At 42.6% G+C, this 20232-nt stretch overlaps 1 protein-coding gene across 2 annotated transcripts; it reads right to left on the reverse strand.

The window, feature by feature from the left end:
* Positions 1-3568: 3568 nt before the first annotated feature.
* On the reverse strand, positions 3569-20041 carry trip10a (thyroid hormone receptor interactor 10a). Of its 2 annotated transcripts, XM_070981020.1 has the most exons (15): positions 19711-20041; positions 13920-14035; positions 13301-13357; positions 12749-12896; positions 11791-11853; positions 11306-11410; positions 11071-11199; positions 10701-10847; positions 10387-10575; positions 7636-7800; positions 6596-6705; positions 6220-6352; positions 5695-5783; positions 5469-5602; positions 3569-5076 (listed from the first exon to the last, which is right to left on the reverse strand). In XM_070981020.1, exons 1-15 carry the CDS (start codon positions 19732-19734, stop codon positions 4925-4927), a joined length of 1761 nt encoding a protein of 586 aa, XP_070837121.1. In that variant the 5' UTR covers positions 19735-20041; the 3' UTR covers positions 3569-4924. The 2 variants fall into 2 exon arrangements, with proteins under 2 accessions (XP_070837121.1, XP_070837122.1); XM_070981021.1 differs by lacking the exon at positions 7636-7800 and having other exon boundaries at positions 19711-20024.
* Between the last annotated feature and the right edge of the window lie 191 nt (positions 20042-20232).

The raw sequence follows: 20232 nt of genomic DNA on the forward strand, positions 1-20232 counted from the left end.
ACATTAAGGTTTTTCAGTTTAACATCTGTCTGTCTTGCATGTGAAGTCGATAATCAACCAGGGAGAGGATTGTTGCTGTAAAGGCCTGCAGCACACTGACTGACTGATTGATTCAATGCTTAAAAAGAAAGCGAATCGTCTCTGTTGGGATTTGTTAAATTGGCTATAATAAGGAAATCTGAATCAATCTGGGATTTCATGTAGTCTCAGTTAGAGAATGAGAACGCCTCAATATTACGCTGATCATTATTTACTTGTTCTACATGATCTTCTCTAATGTTAATAAATTAAGTCTAAGTGGTAAAGTTGACAGCTGAGTCTGCAGCAGTGTTGCGTTATTCTTGGCGCTGATGGAGCTGAATACAGCGTTGAAGCTTCAGCAGAATGGCTGTGAGAAGACAGAAGTAGTAACAGACAGAAAATTGGCCTCAAGCTGTGCCTGAGGAATGAACATGAGGCAGTGATTAATCTGAGGGACTTTTATTTCTAAATCTTCAATAAAGTTGCATGAAACGACTTTACAAAGCAGTTGCAAAAGTCACACGGCAGTTTGGTGGGTGCTGCACAAACTCCGAACCTGAAATATTAATTATTCCGTGCCTGTCATACTAATCTTGTGAATTGCCTTTTTGAATGGGTTAACGGTATAGTGAGATCATGAGATGCTACTAGACCACACAGAGGAGCTGAAAAGCTTAAAGGTTTCCCTCCATCTCTGTCTTTTTTCCCGCAGCAACTGCTGGAAGATCAAGTTCTTAAATCTTTAATCACCTGTGGTGCAGCAGGCAGAGAAATAATTGCTTATTTTGTAATAGCAGCACCCACCATAATAAAACGGGTATGATACATGACTTACAGATACAGCTACAGGCACTGGATCCTTTCCAGGCGATGGTTGTTTACAGCGCAGTTTCTATGTCAATTCTACAATAATACTCAACTGACCTTAAAAGGATTGCTAATGATCATTAGGGTGTTGCTCATTAGTGGATCAGCCAACTTGAAGAGCTTTGAAATTAGGTCAGTGAAGTGGAAGGTGAGCACCATAAGCTTTAACACGTACATTTCCTGGAACCCTGAAAGTCTGAGGTCCAGCTTCCAGGTTTATCTTTGGTGTTGGAGACATGTCAAAGGCAGAATTAATCCACCAGCAACCATCACTACACTATGCTCTCAGAGGTATTTCAGCTTTACATTTCTACAGTGAAATCATGCTCAGCTTCTGGCTCTGCAGGGGTGCGTGATGTTTTTTATGCAAGGTGACAGAAAATGTTTTAATTTTCATTGAAGAAAAACCCTAAGCATATCAATTACTGTTTGAAATGTGCATTACCCGAACTCTTTAAAAGTAAAAGTGGCTTATTTCATCCCACTATTCTCACAATGAGTATTCATGCTCATTTGCCGAAAGTTAATGTATATTCTTTATCGTTTTCTCACACAGTAGAAGAAAGTAAATGGCCTAGTCAAATACATTAGCAACACGAAGATGATATAGAGTGACCCTCTGACCATATTAAACATCTCAATCCCATGTAAGAGCTGGAGAAAATATATGAGATGCAGTAAGATGTTATCCTGTGAACGCAATCTTACAACTACGGTACCTACATCTTCTTCCCAAAACATTTTCCCAGACCTTTCTGCAGGATGTATGTTCCAAACCAGCGGAGCAGGTCCAGTCTAATCCCTGCCATTAGGTGTGAGATAACAGATGTTGTTAACAGGTATGGTACCGTGACAGCTGAGGTGAAATTACCTCACCTCTGTTGTCTGTTTTAAAAGGGTAAATCTTCCATGATTCACAAACTGCTGTTGTACCTCTCTGTGTGGGTTCAAACCTCCCAGCATGTTTTTCTGTCTACATCCCAGTCATAATGTGAACAATTGTCGCAGCTTACTGGAGTGTGGCCAGGACTGCAACATGTGATGTATGGCATCTCTGCAGTACTGTATGTTCTGGTGTGATATTGCACATTAACTGCAGTTTGATTGTGCATGTGTGCTGCCATTTTGGCCGGTTCTCTTGAGTGCCTGAGACAGATTTCTCCTAAGTAAGACAATAAAGTCTAATCTAATCTAATCTTAAAGTATGAAGCCTCAGCAGCTTCTGCAGTAGCTGTTTTCTTTTCTAATATAAGCTTTTCAGTGTGGATTTCTCTTTTTAAGTCCCCACCATGCTGAGCTAAGGAGCAAGGATGCAGTTTTGTCTCCCAACTGTAGGCAGGCTAAGGATGCTGGCTGGGTCCAGTATCTTTATTGAAAAGCTGACCTTTAACGCATCTTGAGACTAAAGGCTTTGCATACAAATGATGATCTGCTTCCTCTGTCATCTGACCAGTCAGTCAATGCCACGCCATGCCACTATTGGTTGCTGCCTTTGATGAGCAGAGCTCCACCTTTTCTCCCCAGTGATTTTTAATTTCCATTAGAAATATGACAGAATGATTCAGTTTAAACCTTGTGTTTGACCAAGTTCACTTTCATTGTCTTTCTCTTCACTTGTCTGCTGTTGTGAATAAGGTGAATATGAAAGTGGGGCGCATTCTAATTTGGGGTTATTTAATTAGTCATTATAAACAGTATGGTTTTGAAGCCAGCGCAATTTAATCAGGTATGCAAATGCATGGCCTATATTGAAAACATAATTATGCAGAAAGAGATTGCATATTTATGCCGCTTCCTTAAGGAATGATGCAACAGTGCCACCTACTGAGAATGAGCTGCACATACTCTGATCAGTTAATGGTCAAAGGTGTAGCAGTGAATTCTGGGGCCCCTGAAAGAACTGCCTCATGCTCCTCTTTTTATTTAATAAAAAGACACAATATCATCGTGCACCCCATACCCTGAAACAATGGCAGCCTACAGAAGAGGATGCTGATGCAAGTTAAATTCATCAACCCCGTTCAGTGATAAATTAAAATGCATGAATATAGTGTGTGCAATGTCTTTTTCTTAAACTGGATTCTCGAGCAACAGTCACGTTTTGGTGCCAAAATGCACCCAGCTCACTGGTGAAATTTTGAAATTCAGCTATTGATGTGTTGAGGTGTGAAAACATGTCAGGGGGGACAGGGTTGGTACTATAAACTCTCAAAATCATGTATCACAACAAACTTTTGTCATTAAACAGACTGTGTAAATGGAAATTTAACCTGTAGTGATAGTGGATGAGTGTGGATGATTTGTCTTATGATAAGAGATTACAAAAATTCTGAGGTGTTTACAGCATCTAAAATTGTACCCAAATCATGGAGAAAAAGCATCTTTGAAGTTATTTCTCTGCACACAACAGCTTAAGCATTTGTGAGCTTGCATGACTGAATCTAGAAATCCATCAAGTATCTGAAGAGACAAAGAAAGGATTTAAAAAATAAAGATTTCAAATATGAAAATCATGTTTCATTAACAAGAGTGAACAGTCAATCTATGTCAATGCTCATTAAACTCTTAACTTGAATGACTTTTTAGATCTCAAATAAGCAAAATTCATTGAGATATTGTACAAAATTTGACGGTTTTGTTTCACGTATTTATTTCAGAAAGAAATGACATGACCACTTCTAAATTTGAAATGTGTTTTGCATTTATTAAGTCTTGAAAAAAAAAAAACAACATGCAAAAATGATATATACACAATGCTTTTAACCAGAAAGGCACCAAAGACACAAGTATTTACTGCTTCTTGCTGGCTCCATTAAAAACATGACAAACAGAACGTGTGAAGTACATCCAAACATTATTAGCAACATACTTAGAGATTTTAGTTCTCTCTCACGATGTAACAATCTTTATTTGAATGCTTAAAAAGCTAATAAGACAATAGTGGTGTTGTGATAGCTAAAATATATATTATTTGTTACATAAATACAATAGTCTTAAAGAATGTAGCACATTTTATGTGTGCATTATTTACTCCCTTTTGTGACTACAGACTGTCCACTCTGTGTGCAAGGGGAAAACAACAATGTGAGAACATCCTTAATACAAAGTACACCTTCTGTCAACATTGTATTTATAGTACACATTTGTAATAAATTATTCTTAGAACAATTTTCAGGTCCTAACTATTAGAAAACAACAGCTATATCCTTGTTATTGCTAAAGTTTGAAAATTAACTTAAATTACGATATGGCTGTGATTGTCCGAATGTGAAGTGTTCGTACGGTTGCGTTCATGTGACTTTCCATGACGAGAGAGCTGTCTACACCTTTGCTCTCGCAAATTGCTGAAAACCAAAAGTGACGCTTTCTCGCCGAAACCTCACACTCAAGATCACAAGTCCAACCATGAGCAAAGTGACAGCGCCATATATCATCACAAGTGCTAGTAAACGAGAACTGCATCAGCTCATATGCTTTAGGTTCAGCGGTGCAGTGGACTGCCATGCGTCAGAGCGGGTCAGTTTTTGACTGGAAAAGGTAAACAGGTGAGGTCATTTCCTCCTAAATGTTACTGGTATTAACACTCAGTGTAAAGATGGCAGCAGCACTCATCTTGTTCCTCCTGTTCTACTTCCTCCCTCACGTTCAGAAGATGATGCCTTACTAGGCTGTGGGACGAGGCAGGAACTCCTACGGTGATGGTACCTAAGATCCACGCAACACTTTTTAACCAAAACCAAAAAAAATTATCGTGACATGATCTCAAAACGTATAATAACCTTGTGTTTTAGGTGGCTTCTGCAACTGGGGTTGTAATAATGTCATGTAAGCCATGAGGAACACACTGTTAGCACCATTCCTCTGCCCATTTGGGGCACCTCTCTCAAGATATCAAAGCACCTTATTTGGATCCCCTTCTGGATACACCAGTGGTCCTGCCAATCGTGCTGTGGCTTCTTTTAGATTGGTCCATTGGAAGAACTGCGTACAGTTTCGGTGAAGTGATCATTTCTTCTTCTCTTGTTCCTCACACCAGTCATTTGTTTAGGGAGATGGTGACATAAGATGTAGGTATGTAGCCTTCATCTCCATTGTTCCTACGGACACGGGTCCAGCCATCCCCTTTGTCCTCCTCTACCACGGCCAGCACCTCCCCCTCCTGCATAGAGATGGTCCCTTCACTGGCACCTGAAAGAGAGACCAGCTAGATGGTAGAACATATCACTGCAGTAGATTCTGCATACAAGACTGTACAAGATTCACGGAGTCTGACCACAGGAAAAAAAACTCATCAACTCATGATTTTCTGTCCATAAATGGTTGTGATCGCCCTCCTTTTGCAGGTTTTCCTCCTGAAACGTCACTAAAAAAACTCCTCCACCCGAGGGATTCTTTGCCTAGATAACATCATTAATACACTGACGGTAGAAATAATACTTCACAAGCCATATTTACAGGAACGCCACTGATTTCCAGTAGGACAGCCGAAGTTGAGAGAAAACTGATCTCCGTTCATCAGACATTCTGTGCTTTTCAAGAATAAGAAGAAAGGCAGTCAGCCAAATCAGCTTGTGACATACCAGGGAAGTTGTACATGGCTGTGCATTTGCCAATAGGAGCAGTTAGTTCCTCGTCCTCAAAGTCATCATCAAATTCAGCGTAGATGGCCTGGGAGGGATCAGGAGTGCTTTCATCGGAGTGAGCTCCATCAGGGCTGCCAGAGAGCAAACACAGGTTTCTTAAACAGAACACACAACACATCGCTGAGCCAAAAACACGCCGACGATCAGCAGAACCGAGCGTTACCTGTGTACATCGTGAGCTCCGTTGTTGTTAAATGTGTGGGCTTTGTAGCGCAACGTCTCCCCTCGACCTCCTGCCTCAGCCAGCCAAGTCTACGAGAGAGACAAAGTAAAGAAAATAGCTTAAATACTGTTTGTTGTGAGATGGCAGATACATCAAGCCATGCCCATTTGTAAAGCCCGGTATCACACAGAATGTCTCAAAGGGCTCTGCAGGCAATGGTTCCCAAACCAGCCCACACAAAGAAAACCCATTACAAAAATGTAAGAAAAGTTTTGACGTGTAATTGGCTGGATGGGTACTCAAATCATGAGTCAAAACTAACATCTGAACGCTGATTATCTCATACTGTTGAATTAATGAGGTCTTTAAGACACAATAATAATAATAACAATATGCTATATAGAACAACATCTGACACCTTCATTACTTTATAATACGTTAGAATTAACAACTAAGGGCCAGGATCCCCTCATAAAGGTTAACGATAACCTCATAGTATGAAAAAACAACAGAGGTCTGGATTACCTCATACTTGTTGAGCTCGCCTCGGAGTCGCTCTATATTTTGGGACGTCTGACTGATCTGGGATGCCAGACTAGCAGGGTCTCCCATTTGAGGATTTTTCTCATAAACATCTTTCATTTTCCCCAGGGCCTCGCTGAGGAGAGGAGAGAGAGAGTGAGAGAGCAACAAGGGAGGAAGGGGGAAAAGTGACTTTCAGTAGAAATTGGTTCCCTGCAGAGCTCAGGGCTGAGTAAACAATTCAAACACTCGCACAGACACCACAGAGCTATGCACACTCATGTGCACCGCATGAATATTACATCCACACTCCCACTTCTAACAGAGATGGTTATTAATACACAGAAAGATACCTGCATAAACAAACAAACAGACTCACCTCTGATCTACTTCCTTTTGCAACTCTTTGCAAATTTCCTCTAGTTTCTGTTGTAACCTCTTCCTGCGCTGCTCTGGTGGAAGATGAGCAAAGTCCTCGGTCACTGTAGGCTACAAGAGTTCACAGGAAGGGAGGGTTAACGCTGGACTTTGTCTCACACTGAACAGCTTAATAACCACTTTGGCCTTGGTAAAAGAAACAAGACACCTGAAGAGGAACACCAAGCCCACGGCCTGAGTTCAGCTCAATGATTAACTGACAACACATTAGCTTCAAATCTCCTTGTTACACATTTCTTAGCCTTGAAATTAATGTAAAGCCAGCTCATGTGCAATGGTGAGCTGAACCCAAAGCCACCACCCATGGACCAACAAATTCATTGTAGCACACTCTACTTACTTTATGGTGGCAGATGCCTTTAACTACAAGTTCAAGAATTAAAATCATGGACTGAAAAGGCGACCCAGGGAAGTGCAGAAATGATTAAGGCCATTTCAAAATCGGACTATGAACTGTTCAGTCTTGTGCTCCCAAGCATCCGTCCCTTGCTCCACCACCAGGTGGCCACCTCTTCAATACATGCAAACTCAAGAGCACAGGCGCTCTGCCACATAACATGACCCTGGATGCTGCATGCTCAGTAGTTTGAAAACACAAACTCCAGCAGAGTTATGTGTTATTATGCTGTAATGAAAAGGTGGCCATTTTTATGTGTCACACAACTGAGACCCCCACACCAGCTTTGTTGTCCGCATTACCGTGATCCTCTCTGGAGTAAACTTCTGAGGGAAAAAGAAACAGTATGTGTACAGACACATCTCATGATATCCTTACAAGTGGTTCTGCTTTCCACTCTGAGAAGATCTTCTTACATGTTTGAACATTAATGGCAATAGAGCCATTATGAGCAGTGATATCTATGCTACATGTTTAAGCACTGAAAATATTAACAGACTAAGGAATTCACTCCTGCAGAAGCAGGAACACCAGATGATGAGAGGAGGCTCCTGGCACCCAAACCTGTTCCTCTGGTGACTCACCGATCTCCTGAGTGTCCGGAAGGAAGAGATTCTGGGTTTGACTGTCTTATTGATCTCCTTCAAACAGTACGACAGGGGGTCCCGGCCAAACTTGGGGGAAGGGGGTCCATTAGCGGGCGAGGGGGCAGGGGGTGTGGAGAAAGGTGGGAGCGTGGAGGGAGAGAGCTGGGGTGGGGCGAGACCAAAGTACCAGCACCCGAGCATGAGGTATGCAGGCAGAGGGTGGTGTACAGGATTGGGGGGAGAGGGGGGGAAGACAAAAACAACAGGGTGAAAAGGGAAAGAAAAAGACACCATCAACACCTTAAAGCACACCACAAAGCCAGGAAGACAACACTGGAGCAAACCCAGCACACGAGCCCAGAGAGCATGAAAGCACAAACACACATCTCAGTCTGTGGCTCATACGTAAAAAAAAAATAAAATAAAATACAAAAATAAGACAGCGAGCAACCAACCACAGCTCCGCCAGCCGCCCGACAACCGCTGACACTCCAGCCAGGTTGAGGGTAGAGTTGGGCCCAGCGAGGAGCTGAGGCAGGCCAACTAGAATTGATTAAAGATTTTTTTTTCCTGGCTCTTATTCTCATAGTTTTATCCATTATAGGTTTTGATATATTTCACTCCAGCCTCACTGTAGAGATGTGGTGACACTGCAAACACACAACTTTACAACTAATTTAATAGGCCATCACATCAGCCCCCAATTTTCTAAATGAATGACTTGGAAGTGGAAACGACAATGCAACCTAAAAGTATCACCCAAACTGTACTATAAACATTAACTTTATTGAAGCCCTCAGAATGTACACATTTGCAAAGCAATACACGTGTAATATAATTAACATTCATCTGGACTTTTACTGCTAAAATGGGTAAAATTTGGCTTATCTAAACCCTGACGCCTTGTCATTTCTTGTGTTTGCTATGCTGTGAGGGGACAGTTAATGATAAAAATAGGAATATTTATTTATAGCTCCAGTGTGGTCGAAGCATTCCTGTGTGTCTACAGCAAACAGATGATCCATTTTTCATGAATGGCAGGTATAATGACCCAACTTATGACAATAAGACCCGTGCAATAAAGAAAATACGCACTCAAGCCAAATGAGCTAACTCCAGCATTAGGACTCTGTGTGAAAAAACATGTTCGCAGTAATGCTATCCTCTGACCTATATAGATAAAATATCAATTCATATATCAGTGCAGTTGCTATAAATAGCCTAAGTTAAGCACCACAGTGTCAGTTGTGCTTATGTGTGTGGGGGCTTGATGAATGCCCTGTAGGTTAACTTGAAAACATGCCTGGTGTGAACTACAGTAAATTCTCCCAGTGCCTGCTGTATGTCCATGTGGGAAGGCGGGGGTGGGATCTATTAGCTAAATTACTGTACACAGCAGGCTTCTAGTCTTCAATAGCAAACATCGGAAACAGCCCTATAAGGTCGCCTGTGTAAATACTGAGAGCTGGAAGTACAGCACTGTTATTATGTGAGCATCTACAGCGTAGGTGCTACTTTTCTTGAGAGTTATGGGAATCTAAGTACAGGAGAGTAGTTAAGAATGGGAATGTTTGGAGGCCAGACATAAACCAAAAGCTCAGTCAAGCCAGTATAGCCAGCCTCCTATTCTTACTGCTTCAGTCCTAATTGGGAGAGCATGACTGATGACACAGAGCAGTGTGCCACACACATACACAGAACAGGAAGAGTGCACAGCCGAGCACAGCCAGTAAGACATGCGTAGGGAAGAGAGGCGCTGAGCAAGCAAACACTGCAGGGAAGAGAGAAGGGATCATTTAGTGCTGGGGCAGAGGAGGGGGACCGTTAGCCGGTTAGTGGTCAGCTACTCATATCACCAGCTCAATTTTGGACCTCAGCAAGAGTGCTCCTTTGGGATACGATCCATGAGACAGATTCTTAAGACCAAATACAAAAACAGCAATGTTGACATCCATAGCGTTAATTTGTGTTTGGACGCGATACAATTTTTCTGACCTGGCGAACCTGGTGTCATCCCAACTGCTGGTACAAAGATTTTATTGTGATGAGAGACATAATGCTAGGTTCTGGGCAGTATAATAGCATCAGTGTGTTTGTGGATGCCTGTAGAGGAAAATTCAATGTTGTTTGGGCCCCGTGCTGATGAAAGCACAAGCACAGCAGAATGCTGACTGCCAGATGACCTATTGGAAACCACGCTGCAGAGAAAGGGAGGGTGTGTGGGCAGGGGGCAGGGGGCAGGGGGCAAGGTTTATTCACTCACAGCCAGGAACAGTCATGCAAAGGACCTGTTCTAGAAGTGTTGGCGGGGTGTGAGTTCATGTGTAAACAATGAAAGAGGTTCATGCATTATCACACTGAGCCTTAGAGATGGGAAGGTTGTGCGTGTGTGTGTGTCTGTGTGTGTGTGTGTGTGTGTGTGTGTGTGTGTGTGTGTGTGTGTGTGTGTGTGTGTGTGTGTGTGTGTGTGTGTGTGTGTGTGTGTGTGTAGCGACCACCACAGGTCCATCATGAGTGCTCTCTGTAGAGGGGACTTCCTGGCTCTGCAGCTCAAACGCTAACATTTCCTTTGCCTGCTGCCCACCTGTAGATTTTCAAGTCTGCTGCTGCTGATCATTAACGGGGGTGTTGCTGGTATGTTTACGGCATGATTTCCACAGTGCAGAAAAAAAAACATCTCTTTTAGTGTGAGGTCATGTCACTAGGCTAAATTAGCCTCATGTGCTCTGCCAGCGTGGAATGTCCTACCTTACTCCTTTTGCTGAAAAGCCAAAAGTTTTTGCTCTTGTTCTTTCCCAGGAGGTCCATGGGGCCTTTAGGCGTGCCCAGGCTACTGTCAGACGAGGCTCGGTTGATTCCCTGACTGTAGTCCTCAAACTCCAAATCTCCGGGCCGTTCAAAGCCTGACTTGTTCTGCTCTATTACAACCATGGAGTCCTACATTAGATGCAATTATGGATAAGAGCAACAATAGTCATTTTCAAACAGAAGTAAAGTTAAATCAAGCCAGCTGCTTAGCGCTGCACATCAAAATCCATTTAGTGTTTTTGTGACCAACTCACATTCCTCTCATTAACATTAGTGCCAGCTTTAGTAATGCCTTCCAGGCACTTGCCAATGATAGGCATCACATGCTTCTCTGTGTCTGAGAACAAGATGTAGCCTTGCGCCAACTTCCGTACTCGCCTCTCGTCCAGATCCTGTATTTTCTGGTGAACACACAACAATGGTTGCTCAGACACCGCCATTATTGGGGTTGATACAATAAATAATACACAGCCCAGAATACAATGTGTATCTCAACATCAAACAAGACGTTCAGTTCATTTGTGATTAGAAAATATATTTGTTAATGCTCTGATGACAGCTTTAAAACTGAAACAAACACTGAGGGCAGGGAGGTTGCCCCGCTGCCACAGATGATTCACTTACATTGAAAATGAGTGGCATGTCATTAAAATAGAACTGGTTCTGCTCCTTGTTGTACTTCTGAAGCTGAGCAGCGTAGTCGTTCTTACATTCCTCTGCTACATGTGCTCTCATATGAGCCTGCTGTTTGGCCTGAAACCAGACAGACAGCCAACAGGTTAACCAAGTGCACCCGATTCTGTTTTTGATAATGATGGCAAATAGCCCTTAAAATGTAGATTTATTTCCCCCTTGTTACTTTTTCAACATCCGCCTTTGTGGCATTGATGTCTTGATCAGTCTTCTCTGCGTACTGTGCTGCACGCTCCGCTTCTCTCCATTCCCTCTCAAAGCGCTTTTTACTCTGCAGAAAGAAAAGAAAAGAAAGATGGTGAGGAAAAAAAAAACATGTTCAGTTCATTCAGCTGAGTGAGGCCATTGCCTGAATGAAATATGAGGAGGTTCTACTATTTTGAGCTGAGCATTTTTCACTGACTTTCTAAAAACACGGATAAGGGAGGTTGGGGGCGTTGGGACCGCATCATCTCCGATCATAACTAAAGAGACCTTGGATGGACAATGGGAGTCTGAAATAGGGAATTGCTTTCCACTCGTTCCATCTCTTTTTACTATAGACAAATAACAGTCACCTGACCAACCACACTGAACTTGCGAACATTTGCTTACAATAGAAAACACAATCATGAAACATCAAGAATGACGGACGCCTCCTTTTAGACTTACACTGTCGAGCTGCTTGTAGGTGCTCTCCAAACTCTGCTGGGCCTTCTTGGCCTCCATCAGATACTGCAGACATTTCATAAAAATAGACCAAGTGAGAGGAGGGGGAGGCGGGTCAGATGACAGAGAGAGGGAGACAGCCATGTGTAGGGGCAGACACAGAATAAACAATGACCTCCAAAAAGCCACACGACATAACAGACGAGAAAACAAATACCAGTGTGTCTGTTTGAGACATCACGTCTGCAGTGAGAGCCTGAACACGGCTGCAGTGTTCTGCAGTCCAGTGGGACAGAGCCAATGCATTCCTCATAGAGAAAAGGCACACCACCGCTCAGACCAAACCTCCCCCTGGAGACACTAAGTAAGGCTTCCTTCCTGCCACAACACTGAGGCCTCCACTCCTCCCTCTATTCTCCTCCCACCCTGCAGGCACAGACTCATATCTGCACAATAAGTCATTCAGCAGAAAATTAACCATTTTGATAATTGACTAATCACTCAAGCAAAGTGCTACAAAATGAGACAGTTCCAGTTTTTCAGAAGAGACACTGAGCTGCTTTTCTAGGTCTTACATTATAGTAAATTGAATATTATTGAGTTTTGAACTGTTGGTGGCACAAAACAAGAGATCTGATGAAGTCACCTTGGGCACTAAGATATTGCGATGGTCCTTCTTTACAGTTTTCCGATGTTTTATGCTGTCCATACCAGATAAAGGAGCTTGCAGCGAAATCAAGTAAACAATTGAACTATTTACACTATATCAAAGTAAAGCAAAACCCCATTACAACAGAGGTGAGAGCTACAGATGAAGGTGTGTTAGCGTCTAGTCTCAAACACACCGTTTTACTTGTGAAAACATGGCAAATTCCATTTATTTAGTATAGCCATGGCTGCAAAGATGGACTTTAATCAGCCTGATACAATGCTCTCCTGGTCCGCTCCACATCAAGCTCACCGTCTTTCGTTCCTGCTTTAGATCTTGCAGGTACTTGGTGAGATCGATGCAAATGCTCATCATCATGTTCTCAGCGATTAGCTCCCTCTGCCCGGCGTAGTCGTTCATCTCATTCAGGATGTCCAAAAAAGACTGGTAGCTGGACAACCTACCATTTAAGAGGAGGAGAGAGGAAAGGGTGGAGAAATGTGAACACAGTGATGGGACCACTGATAAGACGATACATACACAGGTTCAAAGAGAAGTCAGCAGTGGTCAAAGACATAATAAGAAGCTTGTGACTTCCTTATTCCTGCTTCCTTCTAGGGGTATTCAAATGGCTCCAACAGCAGCTCCACACCACAGCATGGAAGACACGAAGGATAAAACAATCGCTAACAGTTTGAAGCATGGTGTTGTTGGGTTTGTTTACTGCTCGGTTCTGTCTGAGGCCGAATAAGTACAACTTTAGCTGGCAGTGTTTTGCAGCTAAATGTATTTCCTGAAAGAAAAAGTAAATACTGAGCCTCAAAAATTCAATAACCTTTGCAGCAAAAACCCACGATGGCTCACCTGCACTCTGGCTCATCTTTGCTGCTTCGTTTTAGGTTATATTTCTTGGACAGGTTCCTGTGGAGAGCGAAAGCACATCAAACAAATGTGTAACGAAACTCTTTAAAAAATTCTCAAGATGGAGGGCAGTAAGGGAAAGCTCAGCTAAGTAAACTATTCTTGTGCAACCACTGGCTGCTTTATACAATAGGATTAAAAACATCAGTCCACTATGAACTTATTAAAATAGCTGTTGTTCCTCCTTTCACTCTCCCTCTGACCACATCCTGTCTATCATGTGCCAGTCTGCTCCCACTTCCTCTCCTCTCCAGCAAAGCTCAGCAATACACCAGATGTGGGCCTGCGGACTGGGAGACAACTGGGAGAGGGGGAACCGTGGATGAGGAGAGAAAGAGAGGGAGCGCACGAGCACAGTGCGGCTGGAGAATGAGGCCAGTGTTTCAGAGACAAGTTAGATTCTGTCACAAAGTAGTCATAAGACTCCGCAAACACTCCATAAACAGCCTTTTAACATGTACCCATGCAAACACAAGAAAACACACACAAACTGGCACAAGCTGCTTTGAGCGTGTGAGGCAGACAGCACAGGAGAACAATGACAAAAAAAAGCAAGGCCTACCTCAGCTGTTTGGCATAGTTTTGCTCAATCTCTGTCCTCTCCTTCACAAATTTCACATACTTCTCCACCAGCTCCAGGCCAGACTGTGTGTGCTTCTCAATGATGTCATATTGGTCCTGGGGAGAGGAGCATGAGAGACAAATAAGGAAAAGATATTAAGCCAACGCTCCCCAGGATGTGGAACATGTGTTAACTTCTGGGTAATAACTGGGATGTTCCTCTGGTTGAGTTTGAGGTCATCTAAATTAATCTTGAATGGAGGGCAATAAACCAAGCGCATCAACGTTTGTTCCTGCATGTCGGATTCCACGAATGCTCTCCACATGTGCGCAAAATCTTGGCAGTGGTCTCTAAACTTCCGGCTAGCTTTAAATCAAAGGGCACCCATGTTGTTCAAAGGACACGCAGTTGTAGCAGGAGTCACGGGCAATTCATATACCTCCGGAACAGCACAACCAAATTTGCTGACTTTTCCTGTTGATATCTCACAGTCTGAATGAGTAACATCGTCTGTCTCATCCTCTTTTGTTCTTTGTTTGGCAGAGCACTTTATGACACCTTCAAGCTCAGACAAGTCTGTTAAGAGCGAGAGATGATATCTAAGTCAATCTTGTCTCACTCTACTCTCTAAACAATTCCCCCGAGCTTTCTTTGCTGCTGCCTTTAGTATTGAGGAGGGGGCATGTTGAAAAGGGATTCCTGACAAGCTGGGCCATGTTCTTCTGTACCCTTCAGGTAAAACAAAAGAGACAAAAACCCAAATGAATGAGACAGTGTTCAGCCTAATCACAGAGCACAGGTAAAGGCCAGGACAGAGACCTGCAATCCATCACAATAACATCTAACCAATAGGCAGTGTTAGGGGTTTAATTTAAAGTCATTAATTACGGAACAGAAGTAATGATAGTCAATACAGCCAACTTACAACTACAGATTTTCCAATTTCCTAAGGTGCTTGTGTTAACAACAGATTTTCCTCCCAGACGTGGAAAATAATTGCCCTCTATTTGACTTGCAAGTGGAAATGGTTCAGAGGCATAGTAGCATAACAACCAATTGTCGGGGTTTTAGGTTACTTTTCGCTGCTTCTTTTGCTCAAATGCAGCCTGATAAAGTTTGGAAAGTGATAATTGAATTATTTATGAATCATTTAAATGCAAGCAGTGCATGCATCCAGTACAACCTCACCACATCAACAGAACAAAAGATTGTAGGCTGCAACTGTCTATACTGGCCAAGGCTGAGCAGCACAACCGAAGGGTCTAGGACTGCCATGTGGAAGTACACTACAATCAAATACCATATTCACTGCCAGTTTACTCCCAGAGTTATAGATTCATGGTCAAACTTTGCATCTTTTTTTTTAGGTCTGATGATAGCACAAAAGGAAAGTTATATCCCACACTCGCATAGATAAGTATTATTTGCATATTCGGTCTGTGAACCACTGATCAGTCTATGACAGTGTGTGCACAAAAGGTCAAGTACTGTGGAGAATGATGGCGTGATCAGTAATTATTAGGCAATCTGTCATTGAAGAAGCATCTGTGAAGGCTGAACAGTGGCGAGGTCCCCAAAAACTAACCAGATTCAGGTAAGATATGCTAGACAACTGAGCACTTCTGTATTAAGGATAAATGCATCACAGGCGTCCTTAAACGGTCTTTATGAGGTATACCTGGCATACCTGACAAGGATGTAATTTTGAATCATTGTAGCTGTAATAATTTTATATTTTTATATTTATTTATATTTTTGGTAGGTGGTCAGTGAAGCGTCTCTCTAGAACTGAAAAGGTCAGATTGATCACAGTGTGATATAACTCTACAGTCATTATATCCTGTCCAAGCATTTATGCTGTCAGGAACATTGTGAGGTAGTTGTGTCCCAGTGTAGTGCCAAGAAACAGGTGTTCAGTCTACAGCTTTCACACCTGAGAAGAAGGGACATATATTACTGGACTGTTTTCCTGTTGCTTCTTGCTCTAATTGTAAAACAGCGTTTCAAAACATTTCACAGGACTACGAATGATGGAAGCAGCTGAGTGAATGGAGCCTTCCTATTTGGCCAGCAAGAAAAGATTTTGTTTGTGATTTTATATCAAACCTGTTGGTACATTGATTTTACAAGGGCATTGACAGGCTACACATTAGTTTATCTGTCACTCATCAAACGCATCACTACTACAGTCATCTTATGAGGCCACACTAACTTAAAATCAATTGAAAACTGACCTAAGCATCAACTGACTGCACAGCTGAAGAGACATAAAAACTCAGTTTTCACACTTTGACATTATGAGAAATGGATACTGTGGACCAAACATTAGTTGAAAATTCAAATTATCTATTGACACAAACTGCTGCTGACTTTAGATTGTGGTAACAAAACAATAAACGTGCCTGTGTATTTGAACTCTCTGATATGTTTGATGATGGTAGTTGATAAAGGACCAAGCTGCCCTCAAATGGTCTACCTCCTACTTAACTGACAGGACATTCTCCACTAAGACTGGAGATAAGATCACTTGTGGAGCGCCTATAGGTTCTATTTTAGGGTCAATATTATTTGTTCTGTATATGCTCCCCTTTGGGCTCTATTTTCCACAAGTAAAATGTCTCCTTTCACTGTTACGCTGATGACATGCAAATATATATTCCACTGAATCCGGGGGTTTCCAACTCCATCTCATCCATCCTTAATAGCCACGAGGATGTGAAATGCTGGATGACAAAAAAAAACTTTCTCTAGTTGAACGATAAAACAGAAGAGATCCTCAGAACAATTGTTTTCAACTGATCCACGATCGAGGCTAGTGGGTAAGGGAGATCGTTCCTTTGTGGTGGCAGCTCTTAAGCTTTAGAATAGCCTTCCACCATTGGTTTTAGTATTTCAGTATTTTACAATCTTTCATTTTATATAACTTGATTTTAGAAGTTTAATTCTGTTTCTGCCTTATATTGGTGCACATATTTTGATATTGCCTTGTAACATGAACACCTTAATGCCTTTACATCAATAGTAGCTAGCCTTTTTTGTTGTCGTTGTGCCTTTTTTTTTGCTACTGGTGCTATTTTACTAGCTTTGTCATATCATTCATTTTAATTTGTGTAAACATTGCTACATAAAAACACTTGCAGTAAACTAAGCAGAAAAAGAAATTGTCAACAATAATGGCAGGTGAGACCCATCAATTCATATATAATATACTGTACATGTATGGTTGTATGTTTCCTCTACGGTTGCACATCATATGAATCTCAGGCTCAGTGCAGCATTGCTGATTAAAAAAAATGAGCCTTGGATGAACTCTTAACTGTGCTCTTTCATAAATGGCAGAAAAATTACCATCTTATCATCTTTGTTAATTAACTGTGACTGCTTGATTCAAAACAAGACTGCCCCAATTAGAAAAAAAAGCCAACCTCATTAAAACTGCCTTAAAATCCATCAAAATAGCTTGCAAGGACATAATCATTCTCTTGTCAAACACCAGCGACTGTCAGACTACTGAAATTTATGACCATCCTAAGCCACAGTCAAAATTATCTTTATAGGTCCCCATAGACTGGGTTTGTACTGAACTGATTTGTATAAATCATAAACAGTTTGCTCCTGACAACTTTCAAATCATGCTTTGCATTGAACAGCAAATGACGTGTTTGTGGCCTGCATCCGTAGCATCTTTCCCACCTCCACTCACTTCACCATTTTAATGGGTAAGCTAAATATTATAGTTCTGTCCTGGTAATTATAGAACTTCCAAACAAGGAAAGCCATAATCTCTTTTTATGGCACAGATTTGGGCTGGGAGGTGCAATTAAAGACTGATAGGCTCCACTATGCTTCAAAACTGAGGTCTTCAAAGGTCTTATCAAAACTTAGCAAGCATCTAGCATGACCTTTACATTCCATCTTCTGTGACTTCCAGTAATACCAGTGAGAAAACTGGCATCAAGTGAATGACACATAACTTCTAAAGGAGTCACCCTGAAAGTCAGCGACCGACAAGGCTCGGATAGATGTTTCAGCCCTGAGTCACTCTGTCTTCAAGAAAATTATCGGCCTGGCCCGGCGAGACCTGCCACACTGTAGTTCTCAGGATTGGCCTGGTAGCGCTCACTATCACAACTAATGCCTAGACACTGCTCTTGCACTCTGTAAACTTGTGCCTTAAAATAGCCATTGGATTAACAACAATCAGGGGACAGATGCCACAGAGCTGACTTGGCCCAAGGGATGACTCTAAAGGCAAACATGAAGAGAACCAATTATGCCTGCAGGGTTTCTGCAGACAGGTGAGGCTGCACCTACTGTACAAAAACAGAAGTCAATATTTTCTCAACTTTGAATGAAATCATTTGTGCTTCACTTTGACTAAAGACAAAATACTGGCTTTTGTGCCGAGTTTCCCTACAACCAGGAAAACAGCTTCATGTGATGAACAGGAAAGACTATACAGAGATGAAGCCTCTGATTAATACCGGGGTACGGATGTTTCTCTGACTCAATCAAAGTAGGGCAAAACTAATTAGGCTGTTGCACCAGCACATAGGATGGAAAAGGGACGGGGGAAGAGGCCTAGGGGGAGATTCTGTAATGAGGTCACAACCTCCCTATCCTCATCTTTGCAATGCTCCATTTTACATATTCAGGTTCCCCGAGAATGCGCGTGTGTGCGTGGCTTCATCGCTGCGGTACGGTGCGCTGGCACAAAAACTGTGGCAGCCACCAGCATGTTGCATGGTGGGATTTTTCAGGAGGGTTTGGTTAGATTCTAGATATTGTCACGCGCTTGTTCACAGCACATCCAGGAAGTAGCATCTTGATTTGTTATGACCTAGAAAACAGCCCTGTCTTTTAAAACTACCAGCTTGAGCAGTTCATTTAAATTTAGTATATCGGTCAACTGACTGCAATTAAAAAAAAAACATGTCCTAAAGGATGTATTTCTAGGCTATAAGCACTCCAACGCATAGCCCTGTCACAGATTATTCTCTTTAAATCAGCTGTTTGTTGATTAATCATGTCACTCAGGTGAACACATGAGGCACTTCATCGCTAATGAAAGTTGTTGTCAAGGCAAGTGGCAGCATCTGATTTCATCTCTACGGAAGCAAGGAGTGCCAGACTGTAAACACAGAAACATCCCACTGGGTACAACCCACCTCAGCACAGCAGAATAAATAACTTTCTGCCACAATTTTCAGCCTGATGTCGATTGTTATTGTTAAAAGCGAAACCATAAAGATCCTCAGTGATGATATCTCGAAATACTCAGACTGGAGTTGTTTGTTGTTCGAGTTGCTACTGATAAAGTGCATCTAGATCAGCAGATTGTGATAACAGCACTTCTGTCTGAAATCAGGGAGAGCAGTTTGAATTTAAGTAACTTTACAGCTGTTTGCCTCGTGCAGCGTAAAGTTACACACAGATCCAAACAAAAGCCAGACATCCCATCGGTGTGCAATCCGAGATTACCTGCACTTTATGAGCCACAAGAGCAACATGTTGGCAGTGGGCTTCAGCTCGCCCACCCTTTGTTTCAACTACCAAACGCTCAAGAAACATGTCCGAAAATGGAACCGCATTCGTGAATGCACCGTTTTGCAAACACGAGCCTGCAGCCGCGGAGCCGACGTTACACCGTCTCCTCAGTTCAGACATGTATCCCTCACCACCAGGCGAAACGCGACTTTCTCAGCCAACACTGTGCAAGAAACCGGATTACTGCCGTCCTGACAGTAGCTTTGAACGTTACCACCAAAAGCGAGCCAGATGATGGACTCACCCAAAGCTCCGTGCCCCAGTCCATGTTCAGCTTACTGCCCGAGCTGCCTGACTCTCCCGAATACAAAGAACTTCTCCAAAGTTATCCCAACAGCTCGGAGGACGGCCCTGGAAAGTATAATCCCGAGGTGATAAATCAGTCGCAACCAGCTCCGCACTCCGGTCTGGGAGCCTTCAACAAGTACTGTGATCCAGCGTCATAATTATCTAGGCTAATTAACCAGGGATGGTAGTCGCTGGTCTAGTTCGTCCAAATATTTTTCATAGCGAAGGAAAGAGGGATAAACTAGCTTTCATATCCGCGTCACTCCCAAATCCTAAATCTTAAAGGGGCCGCGCACTGATCCGCACGCGGCTCGGGCCTCAGGACTGTGCCACATCCCGACAGTCAGCGCAGCCTCAAAGGAGCCTTTTCTGCCCACCTGAGTTGTTCTTTATCCTGGTTTACAGGTGTGCGTGAGCAAGGCGCGTACAGGCCTGACGGAGCATGATCAGTCTTTATACATGATGTCTTCAGAAACTG

Source organism: Chaetodon trifascialis, chromosome 15, assembly GCF_039877785.1.
Source record: "Chaetodon trifascialis isolate fChaTrf1 chromosome 15, fChaTrf1.hap1, whole genome shotgun sequence".
In the NCBI taxonomy this organism is placed as follows: Eukaryota; Metazoa; Chordata; class Actinopteri; order Chaetodontiformes; family Chaetodontidae; genus Chaetodon; species Chaetodon trifascialis.